Genomic DNA, 26,971 nt, shown 5'->3' on the forward strand with positions numbered 1-26,971 from the left:
TTTCTTTATTTGCAACAATGTGTACTGTGAAATGCAAACTCTTTTACTGATTTATCAAGAATCAACCTAAATGATATGTATGATACAAATTAAATATGTGGAAAGAGTTTCTGTGTCTAGACATGTGCATTCGTTTTCGTCCGAATGCATTTACATCTGAATTTCGGGTATTTTCATTATTGTTTTAACAAACGATAACGAACGTGCAAAATCCAAAAACCGATCCGACATAAATAAATGCTTTATTTTCATTTTTGATATAGTTCGATATAGATAGGAGATTCAACATGACGCTGACAATAGCAATCTGTGTCCATTGAACCTGTGGTCGAATGTGCCTAACCTTAGTTCTATTAGTCCAATATTATTCTACATAGAGAGAAAAGATTTGACATAGAGAGAAAAGATTCGACATTATAGAGACTGAATGTATGATTGCAGCATCGTACAGTTTAGCTGCTCTGCCCAATCTTCTTAGAACATTCGACAGACACCACAAGCCTTCAATGACAGATTCAACCTTAATTATTTCAGATTTTTGGACTAATGCATTTTTTAATAAAACAAAATAAATAAAAACAAATTTCGGGAGTAACTAAATAAATTAATTTTTCGGACGAAAACAAAATTCTGTAACAAAATATTTCAGTGTGCACATGTCTAGTTATTACTTTAATTTGTTAAATTGGCCAATATATATTTACTTTGTCTACAGATAGTCAGGCTGATATGTTTTCATTTTCTAAGATTTGTATTTGGCTATCCATATTATAAATATGATTTATCATACTATTCCCAATCCGGTGTATGAACAATTCATGCTCAGGGCTTCAATCCAAGAACTGTATCACCTAGTTCATAAAATTGTCCAGTGGTCGGTTTTAATTTGCCATACTAATATGGTACATCATAAATTAGATTGTTGTTGAACAGTTGTTCTCAATAGTGCTAATCACTAAAACAAGGCTGAGACTATTTACCAAAATTAGAGAAAAGAAAGCAGTAACCAAAGTACAGTTGTTGCACACAATGTCCAATCAGGCGTGATATTTTGTTCCCTCAGAAAATCAGAATTGTAATTTGGCATCATGGACAACAACCTGACTTGTTGTTCTGTTTTTTTTGGGGGGGAGGGGTTTCCACTTTTTTTAAGCACTGTGTTTTTTATTTTTTGCTAAATAAAACAAAAAGGAACCGAAATTTTGAAAAAAAAAAAAACAGTTTCATAGTCTGTTATAAAATTTTGAAAACAGATAATTTTTCTCCTTTGCTGATGTGCGCTGATGAGCACTGTTGGGCACTGATAGACTGCGCTGATGGGCACTGATAGTTGGCACTGCTGAGCACTGATAGACGGCACTGCAGGTCACTGATAGGCACTGATAAGACGGCAATAACGGGCACTGATGAGCACTTATGAGGCTGCACTGATGGGTGGCACTGAGAGGTGGTACTGATGGGTGGCACTGATGGTTGGCACTGATAGTTGGCACTGAGGGGTGGCACTGAAGGGCACTGATAGGTGGCACTGATAAGTGGCACTGATAGGTGGCACTGATGGGCACTGATAGGTACTGGTAGGTGACACTGATAGGCAGCACTGATCTGTGGCACTGATTATTAGACATTGATGGGCATTGATTGGCAGCACTGGTGGGTATTGATGGGTGGCACTGTGGGCACTGGTAGGTGGCACTGTGGGCATTGGTTGGTGGCACAGTGATCACTGGTGGGTACTGATAGGTGGCACTGGTAGATGGCACGGTGAGCACTGGCAGGTGACACTGGTGGGCACAGCCATGGCTTTCTGAGTGAGGGACTGATGTCCCTCTGACAGAAGCCAGTGATTGGCTTTTATTTTCCCCTCATGCTGATTACCGAGCTTCAGTTTACATCATTTGATCGGGCGTCATTGGTTGACAGCTGATCATGTGGTAACGAGCCGGGATTGACCCCTTTCTCAGATCTGTGATCACTCGAGTCTCATAAACTCTGTGATCACAGAGTGCGCCGTGCATGACCCGTGGGGACAGGCAGACGGCGCTTGCTCAGGAGCATGTCCATGGATGCCCTCCCGGCAATTAAGGCCCATGCTGCAGCCGCCTTTCAGCTATAATGCATGCGGCAAGTAGCTAAACAGGCTTCGTGTGTTTTTTTTTCTAAACCAAAGACTGCAGAGAACTAAGTTAGTTATTTTTTTGTACTCTAACACTAAAACATGCTGAGAGACAGATGACCATACACCATGTGATCAATCCTGTGCCATATATTCTCCTATTCACTCACTTTGACTACGAGAAACCCCCGCAGGCCAACTATTAGTTTTTTTTTATTAATTTAGTTTAGTTTAGTCAATTATCACTGTTTTGGTTCTGCTATATTACTGTGCATGTAGATCTTGCTCTCTCTCTCTAACTGCGGAGCTGTAGGCCCATACCAGCCATGCTTATCAGTTCCTACTCTAGATATTTGTCTACCACTGCTTTTGCGGGATACACGTTATCCTATTGTTCAACAGTAATATATTATACTTGGTTTTGTATTTCATTCTGATATACGACACCTGCTTACCAGTTCAGTACCTGTATATTTGTGGTTATCTGCTTCACATACACTCCCTGTGTTTTCTTTTGATAGTGTTGATGTACCAAGCAAACTCTATTTACAAAAAAAAAAACATGCTGAGAACACATTGTGAAGGTGTTTGATTCTGTTATGTTATAAATTCCAAAAGCTGGTTTGTAAAAATGTGTTAAAGGCCAACTCAAGTCTCACATTTTTTATTCTCTTTTTAGTCGGGTAAGCTGGCATGCTATGATTTCTGACTGACATTTGCTGGAAAATCCCTAAAAATATCTGTTTCTCTCAGTCAAAATGCTCCTTGCAGCTGTCCCCTCCTGTGCCCTCTGTTAGCAGAGCTGAGTAACAGTCACACCCCTTAGCATAAGACCAAAGAGTTCTCACACAGAATAGTTTTACAGATAAGGGGAGAAGGTGTGTTTAACCAGCTGTGTGTAAATGGTAAAGAGTATTTAGTGCCTAATTAGACATGCTGGACAGCTGCTATAGCTGGGAAAAGGAGGTATGACTCAAATATGGATGGTATAATATAAAATCTATCTGACTACATATCTATTTCTATGAGTGAAAAAGAGGCAACGATAAAGAGAGTGAAAGAGATGTATTTTTGTTTAACCAGTATATAAATATATACAGTACTGTACAAAAGTTTTAGGCAGGTACGAAGATATGCTCTAAAATAAGAATGCTTTTAAAAATATATATTTTAATTGCTTGTTTCTATCAATTTACAAAATGCAAAGTGAGCAAACAGAAGAAAAATCTAAATTAAGCCAATCTTTGATGTAACTACCCTTTGGCTTTAAACCAGCATCAATTCGCACACGTTTTGTACACTTGTACAAAGTTGAGAATTTTGTAAGAATAGAGTCGGGCGTATGATTAACCAATTATACCAAGCAGGTGCTAATGATCATCAATTTCATATTTAGGTTGAAAAACATTAATTAGCTGAAAAAGAAACAGCTGTCTAGGAGGCTTAAAACTGTGTGAGGAACAGCCAAACTCTGCTACTAAGCTGAGGTTGTAGAAGATAGTTTAGTGTCACAGGTCGTACACTATGACACTATGAGCACAGCAACAAGACCCAGAATAATTATACGACATCAGCAAGGTCTTGTCTAGGCACAGATTTTTCAAAGCAGACCAGAGTTTCAAGATGTACTGTCCAAGATCCTTTGAAAAAAGCACAAAGAAATAGGCACAGTTGGGGACCTTAGACACAGTGGTCAGCCAAGGAAACTTAATGCAGAAAGACACATCATCTTCATCAAGATGCCCAGAAGTGCCCTCAGCACAGAACTGGCAGAAAGCAGTAGTGCCCAGGTGCACCCATCTACTATCTGGAGAAGTTTGGCCAAAGGTGGTGTTCATAGAAGAATTTGTGACCAAAAAGCCATACCTTCAACATAGAAACAAGTATAACTGTATATAGTGCAGTGCAGAGTATATAACAGTGCAGTGCAAAGTATATAGTGTAGTGCAGAGTATATAACACAGTACAGAGCATATAGTTCAGTGTAGTGCAGATTATATAACAGAGTTCAGTGCAGAGTGCAGAGTATATAGTGAAGTGTAGTGCAGACTATATAATACAGTGCAGTGAAGATTATATAATACAGTGCAGTGCAGAGTATATAAAAGTGCAGAGTATATAGTGCAGTGCAGACTATATAGTGCAGTGTAGTGCAGAGTATATAACACAGTGCAGTGCAGAGTATATAACACAGTACAGTGCAGACTATATAGTGCATGTCATGGTTATGCGGTAATCTTTCTCTGTCAGCCTACCTCTCCTCATGTGTTCAAACTAAGAGGCCAGCCACTTTCACCTGGCTGTTTTTATAACCTCTCCTCTAAGCATGGCTCCACCCCAGGCCCTATCAGGGAACCCTATATTAACCTGTGCTCTGCAAACCAGCGGTGCTGATCATCCATTGTGTGTTTGGCTTCCTGTGTCCTGCTTGCCATGTGCTCTTCGTTTGTCTCTGTTACCAACCTTGACGTGTTCTCTGCGATTCCTGTCTGCTCGTGACCCTGACCTTTTGGCATGTCCCAGACTATCCCTGTTTGCCTGTGACCCTGAACCTTTGGAGTGTACTCTGTTGTTCCTGTCTGCTAGTCACCCTGACCTCTGCCTTATCCCTATACTATCCTTGTTGTTCCAGCCTGCTGCTTCCTTCTCCTGTAGTCTACTGTGAGCTGCGAGACCCTAGGGGCCACAACCTAGAGCCAGATTGCAGCGCAGTCCATCCTCACCACTAGAGGCTCTGGTGAACATCTGCTGGCTCTTAGACTCCGCACCCTGGGGAATCTATGCTCTAGCTTCCACTGGAATTTGTGTTATTGAGCCAGTAGACCTGCTTCCTGAATCTCCCTGGGTACTATCCGCAGCAGTCAGTCCTAGGGTCCACTATCCTATCGGTGCACTTCCGACTCCTACGGAGTGCATGTGTCACCTGGTCTCAGGTGGCCTGGCAGTGCAGAGCAGAGTATATAATACTGTGTAGCAATGAGTATATAGTGCAATACAGAGTAACAGAGTATATAGTGCACTGTAGTGCAGAGTATATAACACAGTGCAGTGCAGAGTATATAATGCAGTGCAGAGTATATAATGCAGTGCAGAGTATATAATAATGTGTAGTGCAGAGTATATAATACAGTGTAGTGCTGAGTATATAGTGCAGTGCAGAGTATATAATAGAGTGCAGTGCAGAGTATATAAGACAGTGACAGAGTATATAATACAGTTTATTGAAGTGCTTAAGGGGAACCCTATGACAGAATTAAGAAAATAAAAAAGCGGCATGGGTCTGGTATTAATTTTAAGGGGAGTTTAACACCAAAATCTTTTTAAAAATGGCATTAAGTCCCCCCAAAAATCATACCAGACCCTTATCCGAGCATGCAGTCTGGCAGGCCAGGAAATGGCGGGTGGGGGGAATGAGACTATACTATCTTACTTAATGTATTTGATGGTTGATATTTTGTATAGTTGCCCCGAGATAGTAGACTAGTCCATTTAGTTTAATCATTTACAACTACTATCATCCCACTATACATGCATATGTATGTGTATATGTTCTTTATACTTTCTTTACATCGTACCCCTACCCATTTACTAATAATGCCTCAAAAAGAAAAAAACACAAGAGACCATTTTTGACAAATCCTTTGTTAAAAAATAAAAAAAGTGTCCCGCAATGTAAATCTACCATCAATCAGGCCGGTCTGACGGACCTGAAAAATAGCAAAAATGGAAATGCTCCACCTACATGGGAGGCCCTCTGCTCACTGCTCTCTCATCGCTTTGACAGTTCTTATATAGGGAAGGGTGGGGCCACCCGGTGATGTAATCGAGTCACATTGACGTCACATGACATTAGGAGGATGGGCCACCCGGTTACATCACCGGGCCTGGTATGGTTCAAGAGGGGGTCGCTCACTCATTCCCCCCATTTTCCTGACCTGCCAGGCTGCATGCACAGATAAGTGTCCGGTATTTATTTTGGGGTGGCCCCAAGCCGGCAATACATTACAGCTGTGTGCAAGTTTAAATTACTTTTTTTCCTTTAGAAATATCATTATTGCTGTGGCATGTTCTATACATTGCACAGATGTGCCACTTTACAGGTAGACTAAGGACCCCCCCAGGCACGATATTTAAAGGAATATAAAAAAAATTTTTTTTCACTTTAAGCATAATTAAAATCACTGCTCCTTTGAAAACGATTGTTGCATTGATACATGTCCCCTAGGGCAGTACTCAGGTCCCCATATACTTTTTATGGCAATAACGTGCAAATAAACCCTTTAAAATTAGGACTTTAGATTTTTCATGTTTGTGTCCCATAGACTTTAATAGTTTGCATGTTCACTAGAACTTTTTGCCTGATGGGGGGGGGGGGGGGGGGGGGGGGTGTGTCCAGCCCATCCCTAGATGAGACTATACTATCTTACTTAATGTATTTGATAGTTGATATTTTGTATAGTTGCACCCAAGATAGTAGACTATAGTCCACTCATTTTAATCATTTACAACTACTCTCATCTCACTATACATGCATATGTATGTGTGTATGTTCCTTGTACTTTCTTTTGCATTTTAACCACTTAAGCCCCGGACCATTTGGCTGGCTAAAGACCAGAGCATTTTTTGAGATTCGGCACTGCATAGCTTTAACTGACAATTGCGCGGCCTGGGTCCCAAACAAAATTTACATAATTTTTTACCCACAAATAGAGCTTTCTTTTGGTGGTATTTGATCACCTCTGCATTTTTTTATTTTTTTTTGCTTTATAAACAAAAAGAGCGACACTTTTGAAAAAAAAAATATTTTTTACTTTTTGCTATAATAAATATCCCCAAAAAATATATAAAAAAACTTTTTTTTTTCCTTAGTTTAGGCTGATACATACTCTTCTACATATTTTGGTAAAGAAAAATCTCAATAAACGCTTATTGATTGGTTTGCGCAAAAGTTATAGCGTCTACAAAATAGGGGATAGTTTTATGGCATTTTTATTAATATTTTTTTTTTTACTAGTAATGGCGGCGATCAGTGATTTTTATCATGACCGTGACATTATGGTGGACAGAACGGACACTTTTGGTGCTATTTTGGGACCATTTCACATTTATACAAGGCAATTAAAAATGCATTGATTACTGTGTAAATGTGACTGGCAGTGAAGGGGTTAATCACTAGGGGGTGCTGCTTGGGTTAAGTGTGTCCTAACGAGTGATCCAATCTGTAGGGGGGGGGGGGCTACATGTGACACAACACTGATCAAAGGGAGCAAATTTAAAGGGACGTACCTGTACGCCCATTTGCCTGTCTGTGCCATTCTGCTGACGTAAATGTTCGTGCGGCGGTCGGCAAGCTGTTAAATAAAGAAATATTGTAAAAGAAAAAAACTGCATGCAAGTGCACCTAGAAGAATTGATGCTGTTTTGAAGGCTGAAGGGTGGTCACACCAAATATTTATTTTATTTGGATTTCTCTTCTGTTCATTTAGTTTCCATTTTATTAATTGATAAAAATAAATTATTAACACTATTCTGTTTCTTTTTAACAGCTGCCTAAAACTTTTACACTGTAGTGTATATATAGTATAATCTCCAACCAGAAATGAAAGAAAAACGCACTTTTAATGTACCCAAAGCAAAGTGGAATGCTAATCTTTCAATCAACATTAATTATTTTTAATCCTTATGCTGCTAGCCTTAGTAAATAGATAGGAAAGTATATTATATTTACTTAAGTTTTTTCCTGGTTTCACATTAATGTAATATATCCAAGGAGTCTTCATGGGCATTTTTTTTTCTTTTTATATGGAGGAGGGGAGGAGGGACTTTCTCAGCTAAGCACACCCTCCTGCCTGCACGGCTGAGCTAAGGGCAGATGGATTCCAGGAAGTAAATGCTACATGAATCATCCGTCCTTATTCAAGATGGCCTAGAACTGCTGGGGGGGGGGGGGTTTCAAAGAGTTTTCAAAATAAAGACATGGATGGATCGATGGTTGAGTTTACTTTAAATGTGAAAAATTAATTAAATATCATTTTTGGTTTGTAGTGCTCAGATACAGTTACATTTCACTTTAAAATATACATATTTTATATTATACATATATTTTTTAATAACTATTCAAATTAATAATTGTGTACAAAACCATAGAGGCTTAGTCAGTTCAAACATCACACATCCTCTATACCATCCATCATTAAATGGTGGCCCGCGGTCCGAGTACAGACCGAGCGATGCTCCTGCCTAGCCACCAGTGGCTCCAGACCACCAGTTTAGTGGCAAGAGTCAACAGTCACTGATTTGCTGAGACCGCGAGTGACATTGCATGTGTGCGCTTTGCCCCTACTCCTGACCGCGGCTTTCGCTCCAGTCCCATTACTCACTCCTGATCGGGCTGCGAGTTGGGGTGTGATGTCACATATGCGCCCTGCCCACCCCCGCTGCTGCTGCTTGTGGCCCCGGCTCCTGGCTCTCACTCTCAGATGGGCCACAAGTTGGGGCGTGACATCATGTGCTCTCCCCACCCCCCTGCTGCTTGTGGCTCCTGACTCCTAGCTCTCACTCCCAGCTGGGCCGCAAGTTGGGGGGTGACATCATGTGATTGTCCCACCCCCTGCTGCTCGTGGCTCCCAGCTCTTGGCTCTCACTCCCAGCCAGCCCACCAGTGGGGGCATGACAGCATGTGCTCGCCCTGCCCTCCTGCTGCTTGCAGCTCCAGGCTCTCACTCCTTGTGAGGTATATCTCACAGCTTCTGTCCCCTGCAGCTTGCTAATTGTGCTGACTCCTGCAAGCAAGGTATGTGGGGCACATTTTTATCTAAGGTGATCGCTGATGGGCATATTTTTTAATGTACACACTGATAGGTATATATTGTTGTGCCATCAGAATTACCCTTTACATAAAATGTGGCCATCAGATTGCCCCTTAACATAAAATGTGCCCACCAGAGTGCCCCTTAATATAAAATATGTTAATCAGAGTGCCCCTTAGTATAAAATGTGCCCATCAGCATGCTACTTATTTTATGTTAAAGGACACTCTGATGGGCGCATTTTATGTGAAGGGGGCACACTAATGGGCACATATGTCAGTGGAGGCATGCTGATAGGCACATATTATGTTAAGGGGGCACATATTATGTTAAGGAGGCTCTCTGACGGGGACACCTGATGAAGGGGGCACTCTGATGGGGACAATTGATGTAAGTGGGCACCCTGATGGGAATACCTGATGTAAGGGGCCCTCTGATGGGGATGCCTGATTTAAAGTGGTTGTAAACCCTTACAAACCACTTTGAACTACAGGTAAGCCTAGATTAAGGCTTACCTGTAGGTCCAAGAAATATCTCCCAAACCTATACGGTTTAGGAGATATTTGCCTGAAGACGGGCTCCGCTATCTACGGCGCATGCGCCGTAGACAGCGGCGCACAGGCGCACTGAGCGGGGCATTGTCGATGACGGCAATGCCGCGAGTCTCGGCTCCCGTGCGCATGCGCGGGAGTGACGTCATCGCTGCTCCGGCGAATCCCAGCCCCGGAGCAGCGAGACCCACGGAGACCCACCAAGAAGATGGACGCTCGGAACTACAGGGGACAGCGGTGACTTCGCTGGCTCCTGTGTCAGGTAAGTGACACAAAATGGACTACTATGCGATGCATAGTAGTCCATTATGCTTTGCCTTTACAGGGAATGAAAGAGGAAGTAAACTCATCAGGGTTTACTTCCTCTTTAAGGGGATACTCTGATTGTGGCAACTAATTTTAGGGGGGTAGTCTGATGGGGGCACCCAATGTAATGAATTACTCTGGTAGGGGCACCTGTTGTAAGGGGGAACACTATTGGGGACATTTAGATGTACAGAGTATTACCAGAGTGTGTGGCGGAAACAGTAAGAAAAGCGCCAGAGAGTGTGACATGCAGCAAAAAAAAGAAAAGAAGACGCATACAATCTTTCATGGCACAGACTTGTGATTCGGATCTTGGGCGGAAAAAATTTTTAGTTACTGGACCTCCATGAATTTTAATTCACTACCCCTGCTCTATACCAAATGCCCCCACTGCCCGCCGCTGATATTAAATATACACAATTTTAAATAATATTATATAATATAAAAATAAACAGTATATTTAAAGGACTTATTTTGTGTTATGTGTACCTTAAAAATAATTTTTCTTTCAATTGCTCTGTGGAGACATTGTAATGTAGATATGGCACTACAAATTCGGGATAATTACAGCACTGACAGAGTAATACAATTCACAAATTAGAGAAATTATGCTTCCCAAAATATCATTCAAATATGCACCATTTTTTTTGCTTGCTCTTTCTGTTCCTTTGAAATGTAATTAGTCCTGCTTATCTTTATTTCATTACAGGCTACCACCAATTTGTCCAATTGAAGGTCGATTCAGTCCACAAAGTCAGGATGTGGCTACTCTCCGTGCTATGCAGTATAAGAGAGGGCTCTTACATGAATTTCGTAAAGGAAATGCAACTAAAGAACAAATTCTCCTCCACAATTTGGTCCAACAGTTACCAAAGGCAATTATCATTGGTGTGAGAAAAGGAGGAACTAGAGCCTTACTTGAGATGCTCAATCTCCATCCTGCAGTTGTCAAGGCCTCCCAAGAAATACATTTTTTTGATAATGATGAAAACTATGCCAAGGGTATTGAATGGTACAGAAAAAAGATGCCCTTCTCTCACCCACACCAAATTACTATTGAAAAAAGCCCTGCATACTTCATCACAGATGAGGTTCCAGAAAGGATTTATAAGATGAACTCTTCCATTAAGTTACTAATCATTGTTAGGGAACCAACGACAAGAGCCATTTCTGACTACACACAGGTGTTGGAGGGAAAAGAGAGGAAGAACAAGACTTATTATAAGTTTGAAAAAATGGCCATGGATCCCAACACCTGTGAGGTGAACACAAAGTACAAAGCAGTGAGGACCAGTATCTACACAAAGCATTTAGAGAGGTGGCTGAAGTATTTTCCCATTGAACAGTTTCACATTGTTGATGGGGATCGACTGATCACAGAACCGTTGCCAGAACTACAGCTGGTGGAAAAGTTTCTTAATCTGCCACCCAGGATAAGTCAATACAACCTGTATTTTAATGCTACCAGGGGATTTTACTGCTTGCGTTTTAACATTGTCTTTAATAAGTGCCTGGCAGGTAGCAAGGGACGCATACATCCTGAGGTTGACCCCTCAGTTATTACCAAATTGCACAAATTCTTTCATCCTTTCAATCAGAAGTTTTTCCAGATCACTGGCAGGACATTTAACTGGCCCTAATTACTACTGTCTACAACACTATGTGTTGCACAATGCTTTCAGTAAAGTCTATAATAGGACAATTATGCACTTTTCATTGACACGTTTATTAGAATATATGTTGCTTATTTCTGGAATAAATGTAATTTATGTATGTGACCAAATATTTAAAAGGGATCAGTTTCTACTGTGAAGTAATAAAATAAGAACCCTTCCCAAAGTTTTAGCTAAAATCCCTATAACTATTATGAGGGGGAGACATTTCAATATAAAACTTATTAAAGCAGAACTGTCAGGTTGAAAATAAAAGGATATATTGTTTAAAACAATAAAGCTGTTCTACAACATAAAAACAATGTATTTCTAAACCCAGCACTGTCCTCTGTTGGCAGCACACGTTACAATTGCTACTGGCAAATATGATATACTGTATTATTAGTTCATAACTACCACATGGATGCATCAACTGACTTAGATACTTTCTGACTTTCTTAGCTGCTTTGCATAAGGCAGTTACTGGCTCTAAATTTATGGTCAAGAGAGACAGATCCCATCAGGTGACATATTCCTGGATGTCTATTACTGTGATGTCGGGGGAAAAAAGACCAGTCCAAAAGGATATCAATCAATAAACCTAGGCTATGTTTATAGTTTTCAAATGGTGATCTTTAAATTGTTGGTGCTCTCTAGTTATCTATCCTATTCAGCTAAGGGCAGTGATGCCATTGGTAGCACATGATAGCATAAGGTTGGAATGCCCTGCTGTTTGCGCAGTTGCCCCCAGTCCCCTAAGACTAAATAAAAAAATAGGGAGGATCCTTTCTGGTACAGCATGGTTGCATTCAGATAAGTTTCATAAGGGACCTTTGAAACATATTATCAAAACATTCAAGCAACCCACCGCTAGCCCTTACTCTAAAAGGGTGTACTCCGTATGCACTTCCACATCTATTGGGCTTTCCTCTCATGTCAAACCTAAGCTATGTTTACAGATTTTAGATAGTGGTCTTTGAATCACTGGTACTCTCTAGTCATATATTCTATTCAGCTAACGGCAGTGATGTCATTGGTGGCACATTGTAGCCTAGAGCTGGAATGCCCTTTTTTTTGCGCAGTTGCCCCTAGGCCTCTTTAATAAAATACATTAGTTGGAAACATCCATTTTTTTACAGTAAGTTTGTATTTACATTTTTGGATTCAAAAGGGACCCTAGGAATTTCTTTTCAAAACTTTCAAGCAATCCACCCGGAGCCCTTACTCTAAAAGGGCACACTCCTAATGCACTTCTACATATATTGGGCTTTCCTCTCGCACTAAACTGACCATAAATTTGCATGCAAGTGAAACCTTTAAAATGGGTACTCTTCTGCATACAACTCCCATGTGAACATAAGCTAAGTAGCAGCGAGCTCTGGTCACCAATCAAAGAGTGAAGAGTAGATGGTAATGAAGTGGTTGTTTATATGCATCCAAGTTAAGGATGGAACATAGTGGTCTGAAGCGGCATGGAATAAGAGAAATTAGTGTAATTGGGCAGAGTATAAAATACATTAGATGAACAGATAAAGAGTAGGCAACTTTATGGAGTAGAAAAAGCTGTGCAGACAGGGTGAAACCACTTTGTAGTGAGAGGAGTTAGAAAAGGGCCTGAAACAGGGAGCTACATTTGGATTTAGGTCCCAATTTTCATAGTGTAAAAGTGAATACTGACATATATGGTCCATGGCATCTGTTATTTGATTTGAAGTGGATCATGGACCATAGTCATTTAAATCAACTGCTTTATGCAAAATAGCTACTCATAACCAATCAAACATATGCATATAAAGGCTAATTGTTTGATCTTTGTATTAGTATATCTTCCAAAACACATTATAGCCTATTTTATGTTGCAAGCCACTTTAGACTAAAGGCCAGTAAACAAAGGCTGTTAGTGTCATTCAATAGGAGCTTTAATAGCTGAACTGCTATATGTAGTCTCCTCAGAACTGAAAATGAATCTTAAAAAATTAAGCACTCCAGATATTTTATAGAAATATTTGTTTCTTTGTAAAATGTGTCTAAAGAACACAAAAATCTATTATATTGCAGCTTACCAGTAATCAGATGTAGAGGATGCATTTGTTTTCATTTATTCAGGCTAGGAACATTTTCAGCAAACACAGAAAATACCTGTTACTATATAGCAAAATGCTGCACCCCAATCAGTTTCTGTGAGTTTAATTTAAAACACAAACATTTCTTTCTTGTGTAAACTACTAGTCCCATCAATCCATTATGGAATGAATATGAACAAAGGCAGATATGTTTGAAGCCCGGCCTGTGTGAAAACCATGGCTGCCCTCATAGATTAAATAAAAAAGAAAAAAAGCTTAAACACAAAGGGGCAGGAAATATGTTATCCACAGGATTACCAGGTGAAAATAAAGCCTTAAAAAAGCTTGAAGAAAGAAAAGTAATGTAGCCAACTACATTTAATGGTCAGGTAAGCCGCAATATATTATATATATATATTTTTTTTTTTTGAGGTATAGATATGCTTAAAAAATCTGAAAGAACAGTAATATTGGAGCTGCTATTGTTGACATGTTTTTTAAGTAAAAGTTACAAAGTTGACATGTCCTACCCTGCCCTACCTCTTGAGTCTGATCTGAAAGATGTACTGCAGAATGGAAATTAAGAAATTTCAGACTTCAGTGGCTGCTTGATTGTTGCAGTTCCTAAATAACTAATTAGAGAATCAAGATCCAGATGAACATTTGCAGTTTCTAGAACAAGCAAGCAAGTAAAGTTGCCATATTTCTATTCTCCTGGGTTCCCTTTTAATTATTGTGCATTTTCTGTAAATATACACTTTGAGTTATGACTGTATTATTTAACTGTAAGCAAGTTTTTGACATGGTTCACATGTTTTATTTGCCTGCTGTTTTTTTCTTTGAATATTTTATTTAATTTACATATTTTAATCTGCTGCATCTATTGCCAATCTTTATATCAGGGAACGTTAACATCCTGACTATCTTTTACCTAAGAGCAGACGCCATCAAATATCTGCTATTTATACTTCTATTAACCATAAAAGCTTCCTATGTGCTCCTCTCTGATTTCACTTCACTTTGTTACTGAGGCTTGGTTTTCTCTGACTTCATGGCAAGGTAAGCCATCCCCCTGACTGCCACAGAGTCCAATAAGGGCACCTTAACTGCACAGTATAAAAGCGGTTGGTATGGCTAGGCTATGAGGTCATGGAATGTCACATTATGCAAAGAGTAGTAATTATGCAACAAGCAGAAAATCACAGCTGCTATCATTTTCAATGTTGTGTGCAGTAACCATACATTTGATTGGATGCTTTGGATTTCTACATTCTAAACATAGTCATCTTATTAAACGCTTGAGTTCCCAGTGCTGTTTTAACTGGGCTAGCAGTTAATTGTGATAGCACCATTTTAAAGTGGTACCTGGTTTAGATTGAGCAACCAATGCTAGAAATACCAGACAACAGTGACTTGTTAAAATCTTGCTACAGAAGCTCAGTAATGCCCCATACACACGGTCTGAAAAAGTCTGATCGGATTATGTTGTCGGAAAATCCGATCGTGTGTCTATCGGACTTTTCCTGTCAGAATTTCCAACGGAAAAAGTTTGAGAGCTGGATCTAAAATTTTCCAACAACAAAATTCAATTGGACTTTTTCCGATCATGTGTAGAGAATTCTGATGCCCAAAGTGCCACGCATGCTCAGAAAAAATTTGGAGACGAAAGCTATTGGCCTCTACGTAGTCCCGTCGTACGTTTTGTAACGTCACCTCGTTCCGAACGATCGGATTTTCCGACAACTTTGCGCGACCATGTGTATGCAAGACAAGTTTGGGCCAAAATCCGTCTGAAAAAATCCAACGGATTTTGTGGTCGGAATGTCTGACCGTGTGTATGGAGCATAAGAGTGCTCCATAGCAGCACAGTAAAATGCCTTCACCATAGGTGTGCGCAGCCTATTGCATTAGGGTGTGCACCCCAAAGTCATGGCAAATTGTGGGTGTGGCCAAATTGCATTTACAATGGGAGGGGCTTAAAAGGATATGATACATTTTTTAAAAAAAAGTCTTTCTGTGGCCATAAAATATGCCCATAAAATATGCTTTTGGTCTTCCCCCAGAAGATTGCTTTCACACTGATGTGATGCTGTTTTCTCTGAGAATTAGCCTGGATTGCTGAGACACTGGGATTTAATTCAAATCTCGTGTGGTTCTGCCCAATCCAAGGCAGCTGGGAGGTAAGTGCATGGGTTTATTAGGGTGTGCCCAGGCACACCCAGTGCACCCTGTCCGCACACCTATGGCCTTCACATGAACATGAAATGTTGTGATGTGAACAATGATATCACAGCACTTCAGTCCAGAAATCGTCTATACCTAGGGCAGAACTGGATTCAACTTTGCCATGATTCACCTTGCAGCAACATATGAATGGAATAGTTATTTATTTCTGGTTGATTACAGTGAGCATTTCATGGGGGCTTGATCAGCTGTCTCAAAGAAAAAAAGTGTAGAAACTGAATTCAAAAAGATAGGAAATTAAATAAATCAATCACAAAAATAAAAAAACAAAATATTTATTCTCCTATTTTAATCCCAAAGTCCCAACAATTACATCGAAGGCTCTGAAAGTAATTTGTGTTTATTACTGGAGCATTAAATGCTCACGTGAGTGCAATGTCATTCAGAATTTTGCAAAATTGTGAAAATGTTTCTGTTAATTTGCATCTGCACAAACTCAGCTTGTTCTTATTTAATGCTATAATAAAGCTTAACTCAAGGTAAACAGCCAAATATATGATGAAATACATATATAGGAACTGTTTTATCTGCCGAATGATTTTTATTTCTGCATATCTAGTCCAATATGTACCCAGCTCTGCCATACCCCATAACCTGTATGGCAGGGGAGAAGATGTAAGTTTGCTCTGATGTCACTTAGTAATTCTTACAGGTCCCCTTTTCACTCCCATAAGGTGACTAGACAGCAAAAGGAGACACAGCAGACTGATGAGCATATGTCTCTGTCACTTTTCTCTGTCTCTTCTTATCAGATTGCTATTTGCACTGCAGCAAAACTGATTGGCTCCTAATCTGAGCTCTGCTATATAGGGACTGCAAGGGCCTAATACCAAGACTATAGCATATAACCAACAAAACATTTTCTCATTTGAGCCACTAACTAAACTTATGTCAGTTCCTGACAAATAGGGTGCCCCCTAATGGGTTCCCAAAAGCAAACATGTATGCATTGTATCAGCTGTCAGAATTTTCAAAATTCTGAATTAACTTATGTAGTAATAGAGACCTTGGCAGGAGGTTCTAAACCATTGCCTAATGCCTAAACTACTGGGCAAATGTCAGGGGGACTGCAGTGTGCTGAAGTTGGTCTACCATTATTTGAATGTTCATGTCATGGTCCTGCAAATGTAATGCATACATCACATTGCAGCAGTTCAAATTCTACTCCAACATCATGGACTTTTATCCTCTGTATGAATTAGGCCAAATGGAGCAACATGTGCACTGACTGAGCCCACAAACATCTTTATTCCTGAGTTCCCAATATTCAAGGAGATACTTATTGGATAGAAAAATTGCTGGTAGCTCATCCAAGTGCTGAATTGTAGAAGATAATATCTAACACAAGCCTTCCCTGCAGATGATCTGCATGTGTTTGGGCACCTTATAATAAAAAAAAATATTTCCAGTTAAGAGATAATACTATTTTCATATTAATCAAACAGTGCGTGTCTTTTCCTGTTCCAAAGTTCCTGTGGTGAATTTGCACTAGTAGTTCATAGTACAAGTATCTGTCACTCGTAGCATGTTGACTATATCAGAAGACATACTGTATCATTCCCCTTAACACGTATTTGTCTACTGGAAGAATATGATGTATATATTGTAAATTTTATTGTAAATATCGGTTTCACATTAAGTAATTATATTTTGTAAGTATGACTCTTTAAATTATTGTGAAAAGTTTTATTGTGGTTATATAAAATGGAATGAATTACATCACTACATGTAGATTTCTTTGCATTTGTCTTTCCTTTATGGATACTGCTAAAAATAAACAAGGAAAAATACTGTCATCTTTTAATGAGTTGAATGGCTTTTTTGCATGAGAGTGAAGAAAAATGATCTGTGGTAACCAAGAACAATCAACTAAATTGTACCTTCCAACATTGCATGGTCGTTTGAACAATGGAAAATTATTGGTAAATAGCTGATATGGTTTAGTAAAAGCATACACAGATACAGGGCACTGCACCAAACCTCTGCCATCTGATATTCACAGGCCATTCAGGTGCTGATTCCTTGCAGCTAGTCTCTGCTACAACAAGGAATATTGAAAAATAAGAGTCATATTCTGTTCTAAATTCATCTTGGTGCCTTAGGCCGGCCATATACAGAGCACATTTCTTTCAGGAAAAGAAATTTGCACGATTCCCCTATCAACAAAGACAGCGTTGACAAGGGAACCCCTCCCACTGAGCCATAGTGTTCTCCCAGCGTGGGAAGTCATCCCCACCAGAAGAACACAGTGATTATTGCTTGCAATAATCATATATAAAATACAGCAGGCTGGTTGTACTCAGGTTTATTGCTCGATCCACTTGGGTACAATCAGCCTGCCCATACCTGGTTTGAATCTGGGCCAGTTCTAACCATCTCATATGCGTTTTACCACTAACAGGCTTGATCATGAGGATAGAGTAGGTACAGAACACGCAGCTGTGCTTACTCTATCCTTGTGAGCAAGCCTGTTGGGGGTTACATAGTTACATAGAAGGTGAGGTTGAAAAAAGACACAAGTCCATCAAGTCTAACCTATGTGTGTGACTTTTATGTCAGTATTACATTGTATATCCCTGTATGTTGTGGTTGTTCAGGTGCTTCTCTAATAGTTTTTTGAAATTATCAACGCTCCCCACTGAAACCACTGCCTGTGGAAGGGAATTCCACATCCTAACCGCTCTTACAGTAAAGAACCCTCTATGCAATTAGAGGTTAAAAAGTTTTTTTTCTAATTTTAGTGAATGGTCGTGTGTCTTATTAAGGTCCTTTATGCAGAAAAGTTTTATCTCTATTGTGGGGTCACCAGTACAGTATTTGCACATTGAAATCATATCCCCTCTCAAGCTTCTCTTCAGTGTTCGTAACCTTTCCTCAACTAATGTCCTCCAGACCCTTTATTAGTTTTGTTGCCCTTCTCTGTACTGTACTCTCTCCAGTTCCAGCACATCCTTCCTGAGGACTGGTACCCAGAACTGGACAGCATACTCCAGGTGCGGTCTGACCAGAGTCTTATTGTTTTCTCTCTGTTTTCTCTCTGGAATTAATCTCCTTTTTGTTTACAAACTTTTTTATTAGGGTTAGACATGAAAAAAAACAGACTAAACAAGCATCCAAAAAAAACATTCCATATGGTTGTAAGTAAAGGTATATTTGTTGGCATGTACAATGCTCACATAGGATAAGAACAGGATAATAGAACAAGCTGTCAACCCAATAATTAAATAGAAGAGAGAACTTAAAAATAAGATGAAGGGGTATTAAAATAATAAAAAAAAATTATAAAAGGGGATCTAAAACTCTTGATGTTTTAGAAGAGTACAGTACAAGCACAAGTTATATTATTTCATTGGACAGTAAGTGACTGCTGCTAAATATGATCTGGTTTAGCATCTACTGTATTTGTCTTGTAAGATTTTCCAGACAACCCAGACTGTCCGGGCAGTGATTGTAGGGAACTAGGGGTCCTTGAGTCCTGCCCTAATAGGTGGGCAGTCCATATGTTCCATTTTCGGTCAAAAATATGCATGGAGTCCAGGAGAGTATGGTGAATTCTTTCCATCAGTCTGATGGACTCCATGCAGAGGAGCACCTGTGACCATGGCACTGAGGGACCCTTCCAGTTTAACGCAACCGCCCACTGAATGGCACTGAAGAGTGTATGAACTAGCTTCTGTTGTGGAGGGATAACTCCTGGGAGTTCCGCATATAATATGGTAGGACATATAATTTGGTAGGACATGGTAATAGAGGTTCCAGTTAATTTTTGTGATCAGAGTGGCAGTTTTGTTCCAGATAGGTTCTAACATCTTACAACTCCAGAACGTATGCAGGAGCGTGCCCCTGTGACGACATCCTCTAAAGCATGTGTCCGGAGCCAGTGGGAACATCCTATGCAGGCGATCCGGGGTGTAATACCATCGGGTATGAAGTTTGAGAACCGTTTCTTTGATGGAAATGGAGCGTGAGCATTTGTGCATATTATCAATCATGTCTTGCCAGTCTTCCTCTGGGAACTCCTGTGCTGTCTCAGCCTCCCAACCTAGCATTGCTGTAGTTTTAGGAGGAGTGTTATAGTCAGTAAAGTATCTGTATAGGGTTGAAACAGTCCCCCTATCTCTAGAAGCCTCCCCACACAGATACTCAAATGGTGTTTTTGACAAGTCAATCGTTCCTTTCAGTTTGGTAGAGTAAAAGTGCCTAATCTATAGATATTGGTAAAAAACTGACCTGTCAAGGGAAAAAGTTTGCTGTAAGTGTGCGAATGAGCAAAAGGAGTGTCCTGTAGCAGAGATTCGAAGTTTGTCAGTCCATGTTCTGTCCATTTATGAAAGAATGCATCTGTGTTAAAGGCTGAGGGGGATGAAGGTTCACCCATAAAGGAAGATAGGAGTGGAACTTTGGATTTTAGTTGGAATCTCTTCCAGTAGAGAGACTAAAGGTAATGAGATTGGCCCACAACGCCGTTTAACAGAGTGATATCTTTCGGAGGAATTAAGCTCGACCAAAGGAGACCCAGAAGGTAGTATTGGGCAACCGAGACTCGCTCGAATTGCAACCACGGTATGGGAGCAGGAGATGCGTGCCACTGTGCCAGCTGGACAAGGCAGAATGCCAGAAAATATTTCCATAGGTCCGGGCATCCCAAACCTCCTCTTATTTGGGCTCTATACATCATCGGGCGATTCAATTGGGGCTTCCTACCTTGCCATATAAATTTTAGTAAGTCTGATTGGATGATATGTATTGTAGAACAGGATACATATAGGGGCAGAGACCTGAAAAGGAACAAGAGCTTTGGGAGGATAGACATTTTTACTGCTTGGATGAGGCCTAATGCGCGTACACGCGATCAGATTGTCCGGCGTACTTAGTCCGCCAAAACGCATTTCAGCAGACAATTCGATCGTGTGTGGGCTTCAGCGGACCTTTCCAGCATGAAGTCCGGCGGACTAAGAAAGTATTTTTGCACTCCAATCTTCCCGTCGGACTTGGGTTTCAGCGGACAATACGTTCGTCAGTATGCTAGTACGGCAGACTAAGAATGACGCATGCTCAAAGCAAGTACGAAAAAGGAAGCTATTGGATACTGGCTTTTTCTAGTCCCGTCATACGTGCTGTACGTCATCGTGCAAGCGAACGTCAGACTTTCTGTGTGTCCGTGTGTGGCCAAGTCCGTTCGATAGAAAGTCCGCTGGATTATCTGCCGGATTGTATGTCGGACTAAATACACCAGACAATTTGATCGTGTGTACGCGGCATAAGAATGATATACTGTACGAGGACCATTGGTTTATAAGGTTTTTGACAGTGGAAAAGGCTTGTGGGTAATTCAGTGAATACATCTGCTTAAGAGAGGGGGCTAGTTTTATACCCAAATATTGCAGTGAATTATGGTTCCAGGAGAATTTATATTTATCTTTAAGGGTAGTCAATAAAGGTTGGGGGTGGTGAATAGGCAATGCTGTGCATTTAGATGGGTTCACTCCTAATCCTGTGAGTTGATAGATGGAATCTAAAGAAGTAAATAGGTTAGGGAGGGAGATGAGGGGGTCAGAGATGAATAGGAGGACATCATCTGCGTATAAGCTGATTTTCAATTCTTGGTCACTTTCGCATATCCTTTTATGTTGGGGTTGTTGAAGATGGATCTAGCTAGGGGCTCCATGGCAAGGGCAAATAGAATAGGGGAGAGGGGGCATCCCTGTCTGGTACCACAGCTTAATGGAAAGTATGCAGAGTTACAACCGGGGATTTTAATATTGAAGGCCTTATTTACCGTATTTTTCGCTCCATAAGACACACCTGACCATAAGACGCAACTAGGTTTTAGAGGTTGAAAACAAGAAAAAAAAAATTTCTGAACCAAAATGGTGTACTAAAATATTTTCCAATGCCCATGAAATGCAGAGTGACCATTACCATAGAAAATGCAGAGTGGCCATTACCATAGAAAGTATTGGCAGGATATTGGCAGGGTATGGCAGAGTATTGGCAGGGTATGGCAGAGTATTGGCAGGGTATTGCAGAGTATTGGCAGGGTATTGCAGAGTATTGCAGAGTATGGCAGGGTATTGCAGAGTATTGGAAGGGTATGGCAGAGTATTGGCAGGGTATTGCAGAGTATTGGCAGGGAATTGCAGAGTATTGGCAGGGTATGGAGGGATGGTGGTGACTGCACTTGTCACAGAGCTGTGGGCTGCATCTGTAGTGCCCACAGCGCTGCTGCCATCCGATCTCTCCCCTCCACTGTACAGATCTGTACACAGAGGGGAGAGAGGAACCGGCATCATCATGACGCCGATTTGTTTACAAGTGGTCGCTCCGTCATTTAACGGAGCGATCACATTGCAGACGGCAGGTGCACCAAGATGGCCGCCACTCTGGAGCTAGGCCGAAGCCACACCCTTTCCTAAGGCCAAGGCCGCGGAGCACTCCGGAGCAAAGCGGGGGTGGTGCCAAGCGTATATTCGCACCATAAGACGCAGGCACATTTTCCCCCATATTACTGGGGGAAAAAAGTGTGTCTTATGGTCCGAAAAATACAGTATATTGAGGCTTAGGAGTAATACTTTCTTGGAGTTGGTGTCTGCGTCTTGGATGATGTTTGTTGCCAATCGAATGTTATCTGTGATTTGTCTAGATGGTATAAAGGCAGTTTGATCGGGGGATACTAAAGTGGTGATGACTGAGGCTAAACGATCTGCTAAGATGCGTCCAAAGATATTTAAGTCGTTATAAATGACAGAGATGGGGCGAAAATTTTGGGGTAGGGTATGGTCTTTTCCCGGCTTGGGTATGAGTGATATATTCGCCAAAAGCATTTCCTCGGGGAAGTGTTTTCCTTGTAGGATGAAATTATAGAGTTTAGTCAGTTTGGGGATTAAGGGTTTTGCAAATTTCTTATAATAGGTGGCGGAGAATCCATCTGGGCCTGCGGTTTTAGAGGGTTTAAGAGAGGAGATGATGGTGGCTATTTCCTCCATTGTGCATGGGGCGTTGAGGATTTGTCATTGCTCCTCCGAGAGCTGGGGAAGTGAAAGAGCAACTAACCAGGTCTGGAGGGAAACGGGGGGTCGAATTTGAGAGTAGGGAGAGTGTACAGAATATATAGTCTAAGCGTGAATAGCTATCATGAGGGTAGGAGTAGAAGGTGTATTCTCGGGAGCCAACATTATGAGCTCTCCAGGCATCAATCAGTTGATAGGACTTTAGCGAGTGTTGGAGGGACTTAGGAAAGGCATTAGTGGGCCACTAAATTAAAATCCCCCCGATGAGCATATGGGGTGAGTGAAATCTTGGAAAAAGGAAGCCAGAGCTGCATTAGGGGCATATACTGAGGCTAGAGTTATTAATTTGTCCTGTATTAAACCTTTAGCTATGACAAAGCTGCTATATGGATCAGTATAAGTCTGCTGAACTTGAAACGATACAGAGTTTTTAATGAGTATAGCAGCCCCTCTAGATCCGTACTCAAAGGTGGTAATGATTTATCTAAATAGGATGGGTGGTTACTGGTGGTGGAGAAATGCATCTCCTGCAAAAGGAGAATGTCAGCACCCAAAGATTTGTATGTCTTAAAGGCTTTTATTCATTTATGAGGGGAATTAAATCCCTTAATGTTGTGGGAAATTATCTTAAGATCCATGCTGGGGTAGAAGTAGAAAGCTTTGGGTCAAGGGAGAGTCCAGGCCAAGAGGGGCGCCCACGCACCAGACAGCATAAACAGTGATTCAGTTTACAGTAGGTGTAGCACTAGTATATGGGGTTTGTCCCCAAACAGCAAGCATTTTTGGCATAATATCAGTACCTGTATCACATTTATAGAGAGGCATCAAGGTTAAAAACTTAAAAGGGAGAAAGAAAAAAGTAAAAAAAAATAGAAAAACCAACAACAATTGCATAACCTCCTACTGACCCTAAGAACAACATTGAAGTGGACCTTGTGGTCCAGAACTCTAGACCTGTGAGTCTGTTGGTGCAGCACACATCTAAAGTTAGTATGCGCTAGTACCTGTGAGGGGCTCACCAGCCCTAGCATCGTTGAGCGGAGGAGAGGCCAACGGGCCTCGACGGGTGTAGAGTCAGACCAACGGATGGAGCCAAAATTCAGCTCAAAGGCAGGAGACAACCACCGCAGAGAAACATGGTGGGATTTCTTCATTAGCTTCATCCTGAAAAGAACATAGCACCAACTGGGTGAGAAGAAAAAGGAAAAGTTAGATGCAGAGTCAGTTCCGGCGATCCCTCCTGGGAGGTGGGGTGGCCCAAATGGCTGAGTGACGCGGAGTAGAAGGCATCCTGGGTAGGGCTGCCGCATCCAAAAGGCTCAATTTCACGAGAATCTTTTCCTTCAATAAGTGTGGTAACGGTGTAGGTCGTGCCATTATGGGGGACTTGGAACTTAAAGGGGAACCCCCATGGGTAACGGATATTGGCAGACTGGAGGACTGAAGTGACTTCCTTCATCTTCCTTTGCTTGTCCAGGGTGGTGGGGGAGATATCCGGGAATATTTATATTGGGGTACCCTCTAACCACATGTTAGGGTATTGCTTGAGGCCCGAACAATGTCCTCCTTAATCAGAAAGTCCTTGAGGCATAATACAATGTCCCTAGTGGGCTTCTCAGGAGGAGGGATGGGCGCAGTGCTCTGTGGATCCTGTCACAGGAAAATTCTGAGAGCAGGGAGTCAGGCAGGAGTGACTGAAACAGCTTCTGGATTGTGGGCAGTAGGTCTGTCACCGATTCGGGGACCCCCCCGTACCCTGAGATTATTACGTCGGTTCCTCTTGTCCAGGTCTTCAATATGAGCTTGGAGTTGCAGGACAGTTTCAGAAAGAGATTCTTGTTCCTTTCTGAGATCTGAGCAGACCAGGGCAAGCTCATCATGCTTAGTTTCCAGCAAATCCGTTCCGCTGCCTAGGGATGCAATCTCCAGAGATAAAATCTTAGATTTGTGGAGCTCAGATTGGAACTTTTGGGCTATCTTATCATACATTAGTGTGAGACTCTCATCTAAGTCAGCTTTTGTGAGTTGCAGAGAATACTCACAGTCTCCCAGGGAGCACGCTGGTGAGGAGGGTGCAGCATGTGGAAATGCCTGTGTCTGCTTCGTCTGGGCGTGATTTTTTGGTCCCAGCATGTGTTGAGTGTTCTGCCAGGGGTGCGGAGAAAAATCGTGAGAATACGTTGTGTTTAAAGCCCTGGGGAAGAGCCATTCGTCTCCGCAGTCACGGAGTGCTCAGCCTGTGCTTCCTTCCAGTTTCGGACCACGCATGCGCTCCCCATTAATCCCCTTTTTAATCCATGCCAATATTCTGTTTTCTTTGCTTGCAGCAGCTTGGCATTGCATGCCATTGATGAGCCTGTCATCTACTAGGACCCTCAGGTCCTTTTCGATCCTAGATTCCCCCAGAGGTTCTCCCCAGTGAGTAGCTTGCATTCATATTTTTGCCACCCTAATGCATTATTTTACATTTTTCCACATTAAACCTCATTTGCCATGTATTTGCCTACCCCATTAATTTGTTCAGATCTTCTTGCAAGGTTTTCCTGCAGAGAAGTTATTGCCCTGCTTAATATTGTCTGCAAATACAGAGATTGAACTGTTTATCCCATCCTCCAGGTCGTTTATGAATAAATGAAATAGGATTGATCCCAGGACAGAACCCTGGGGGAGCCCACTTTCCACCCCTGCCCATTCCGAGTGCTCCCCATTCATCACTACACTCTGAACTTGTTTTAAATTCATGTACTCACCCTATGGTCCATGCCAACGGACCTTACTTTGTACAGTAAACGTGTATGGGGAACTGTATCGAATGCTATCGCAAAATCCCAATTCACCACATCTGCGGGCCTTCCTTTATCTATATGGCAGCTCACCTTCTCATAGAAGGTTAATAGATTGGTTTGGCAAAAATGACTCTTCATGAATCCATGCTGAATACTGCTAATGATACAGCTGTCATTGCTAAAATATTGTATATAGTCCCTTATCATCCCCTCCAAAAGTTTGTATACAATTGATGTTAGGCTAACTGGTCTGTAATTCTCAGAGATGTATCTTGGCCCTTTTTTAAAATATTGGTGCAACATTGGCTTTTTTCCAATCAGCTGGCACCATTCCAGTCAGTAGACTGTTCATAAAAATTAGGAACAATGGTCTGGCAATTACTTGACTGAGTTCCTTAAGGACCCTCAGGTGCAAGCCATCTGGTCCCGGTGACTTATTAATGTTATGTTTTTCAAGTCTATTTCTAATTCTGTCCTCTGTTAGCCATGAGGGTGCTTCCTGTGACGTGTCATGAGGATAAACATTGCAGTTTTGGTTACTTCAACTATTTCCTCGTGAAGACTGTGGAGAAGAATAAATTCAATACCTTTGCCATCTCTCCATCCTTAGTAACCAGATTCCCTTCATCATTCTTTATGGGACCAATATGATCTGACCTCCCCTTTTTAGTATTTATGTACTTAAAGAATTTCTTGGGATTTTTCTTACTCTTCTCCTCTCCACCCTTACATTTCTTGTTGCATTCTTTGTAAAGTTAGAATGCTGTTGATGATCCCTCAGCTTTGTAGTTTTTGAAGGCCTTCTCCTTTGCTTTTATATGTGTAGCGGCGGGCTCCTGAAGAGCACGCACTATGTGTTTTTCAAAATTTAACTTTACCCAAACTACAGTTTGGTTTGGGTCTATTTGCCTAAATTTGACTTTTGTGTCAGTCTGACTGGGCTGTGAGATGTTCAGCCTGGCCACAGGGGGGCGCGGTCTCTGGTGGCAGGCGTGGAACTATGGTCTGGTTGGGCATTTAATTTACTCTCTCTCAGAGTCAGGTAAGTGGGAGTGGCCCTCCCGCTGTGCCCTCTGGGAGTGGATATTTAAGATGCGGACGTCATGTGGTTTGGGGTACCGGTCCTTTATGCTGTGCTGCTTATATGGTCCTGGTCCTCCTGACCAGCCCCCAAGAAGGCTATGGCCTGGGGTGTGGATCCAACCGACTTTAATGCCTCGGGGCTGGCTAGCCCAAGGCAAGGGAACTAAGGAAGGATTCCAAGGTGGATGGGTGCTGTCTCCGGTTTGGGAGAGATCCATTGAACTTCGAGCATTCCAGGGGAGGACTCTTTAGAAGAATACCACATATGGGTTGGTTTTCTTAACAAGAGCCTGGAAGGGCTGAAGTAACCGAGAGAATCCGGTCTTTTGGATATCACCAAGCAGGCTGAAA

At 41.4% G+C, this 26,971-nt stretch overlaps 1 protein-coding gene across 3 annotated transcripts in view; it reads left to right on the forward strand.

Moving 5' to 3' along the window:
• HS3ST5 (heparan sulfate-glucosamine 3-sulfotransferase 5) overlaps positions 1-17,537 on the forward strand; it is a 445,057-nt gene extending 427,520 nt beyond the window's left edge. For all 3 annotated transcript variants that reach the window (XM_077487086.1, XM_077487087.1, XM_077487088.1), the window contains one exon: positions 10,492-17,537. In XM_077487086.1, the coding sequence (XP_077343212.1) occupies positions 10,492-11,422 (931 nt within the window). In that variant the 3' untranslated portion in view covers positions 11,423-17,537. The remainder of the gene's footprint in view (positions 1-10,491) is intronic.
• The last annotated feature ends 9,434 nt before the right edge of the window (positions 17,538-26,971 follow it).

Source organism: Lithobates pipiens, unplaced genomic scaffold (genome assembly GCF_037356315.1).
Source record: "Lithobates pipiens isolate NorthernLeopardFrog02 unplaced genomic scaffold, aLitPip1_a1.2 Scaffold_18, whole genome shotgun sequence".
Lineage (NCBI taxonomy): Eukaryota > Metazoa > Chordata > Amphibia > Anura > Ranidae > Lithobates > Lithobates pipiens.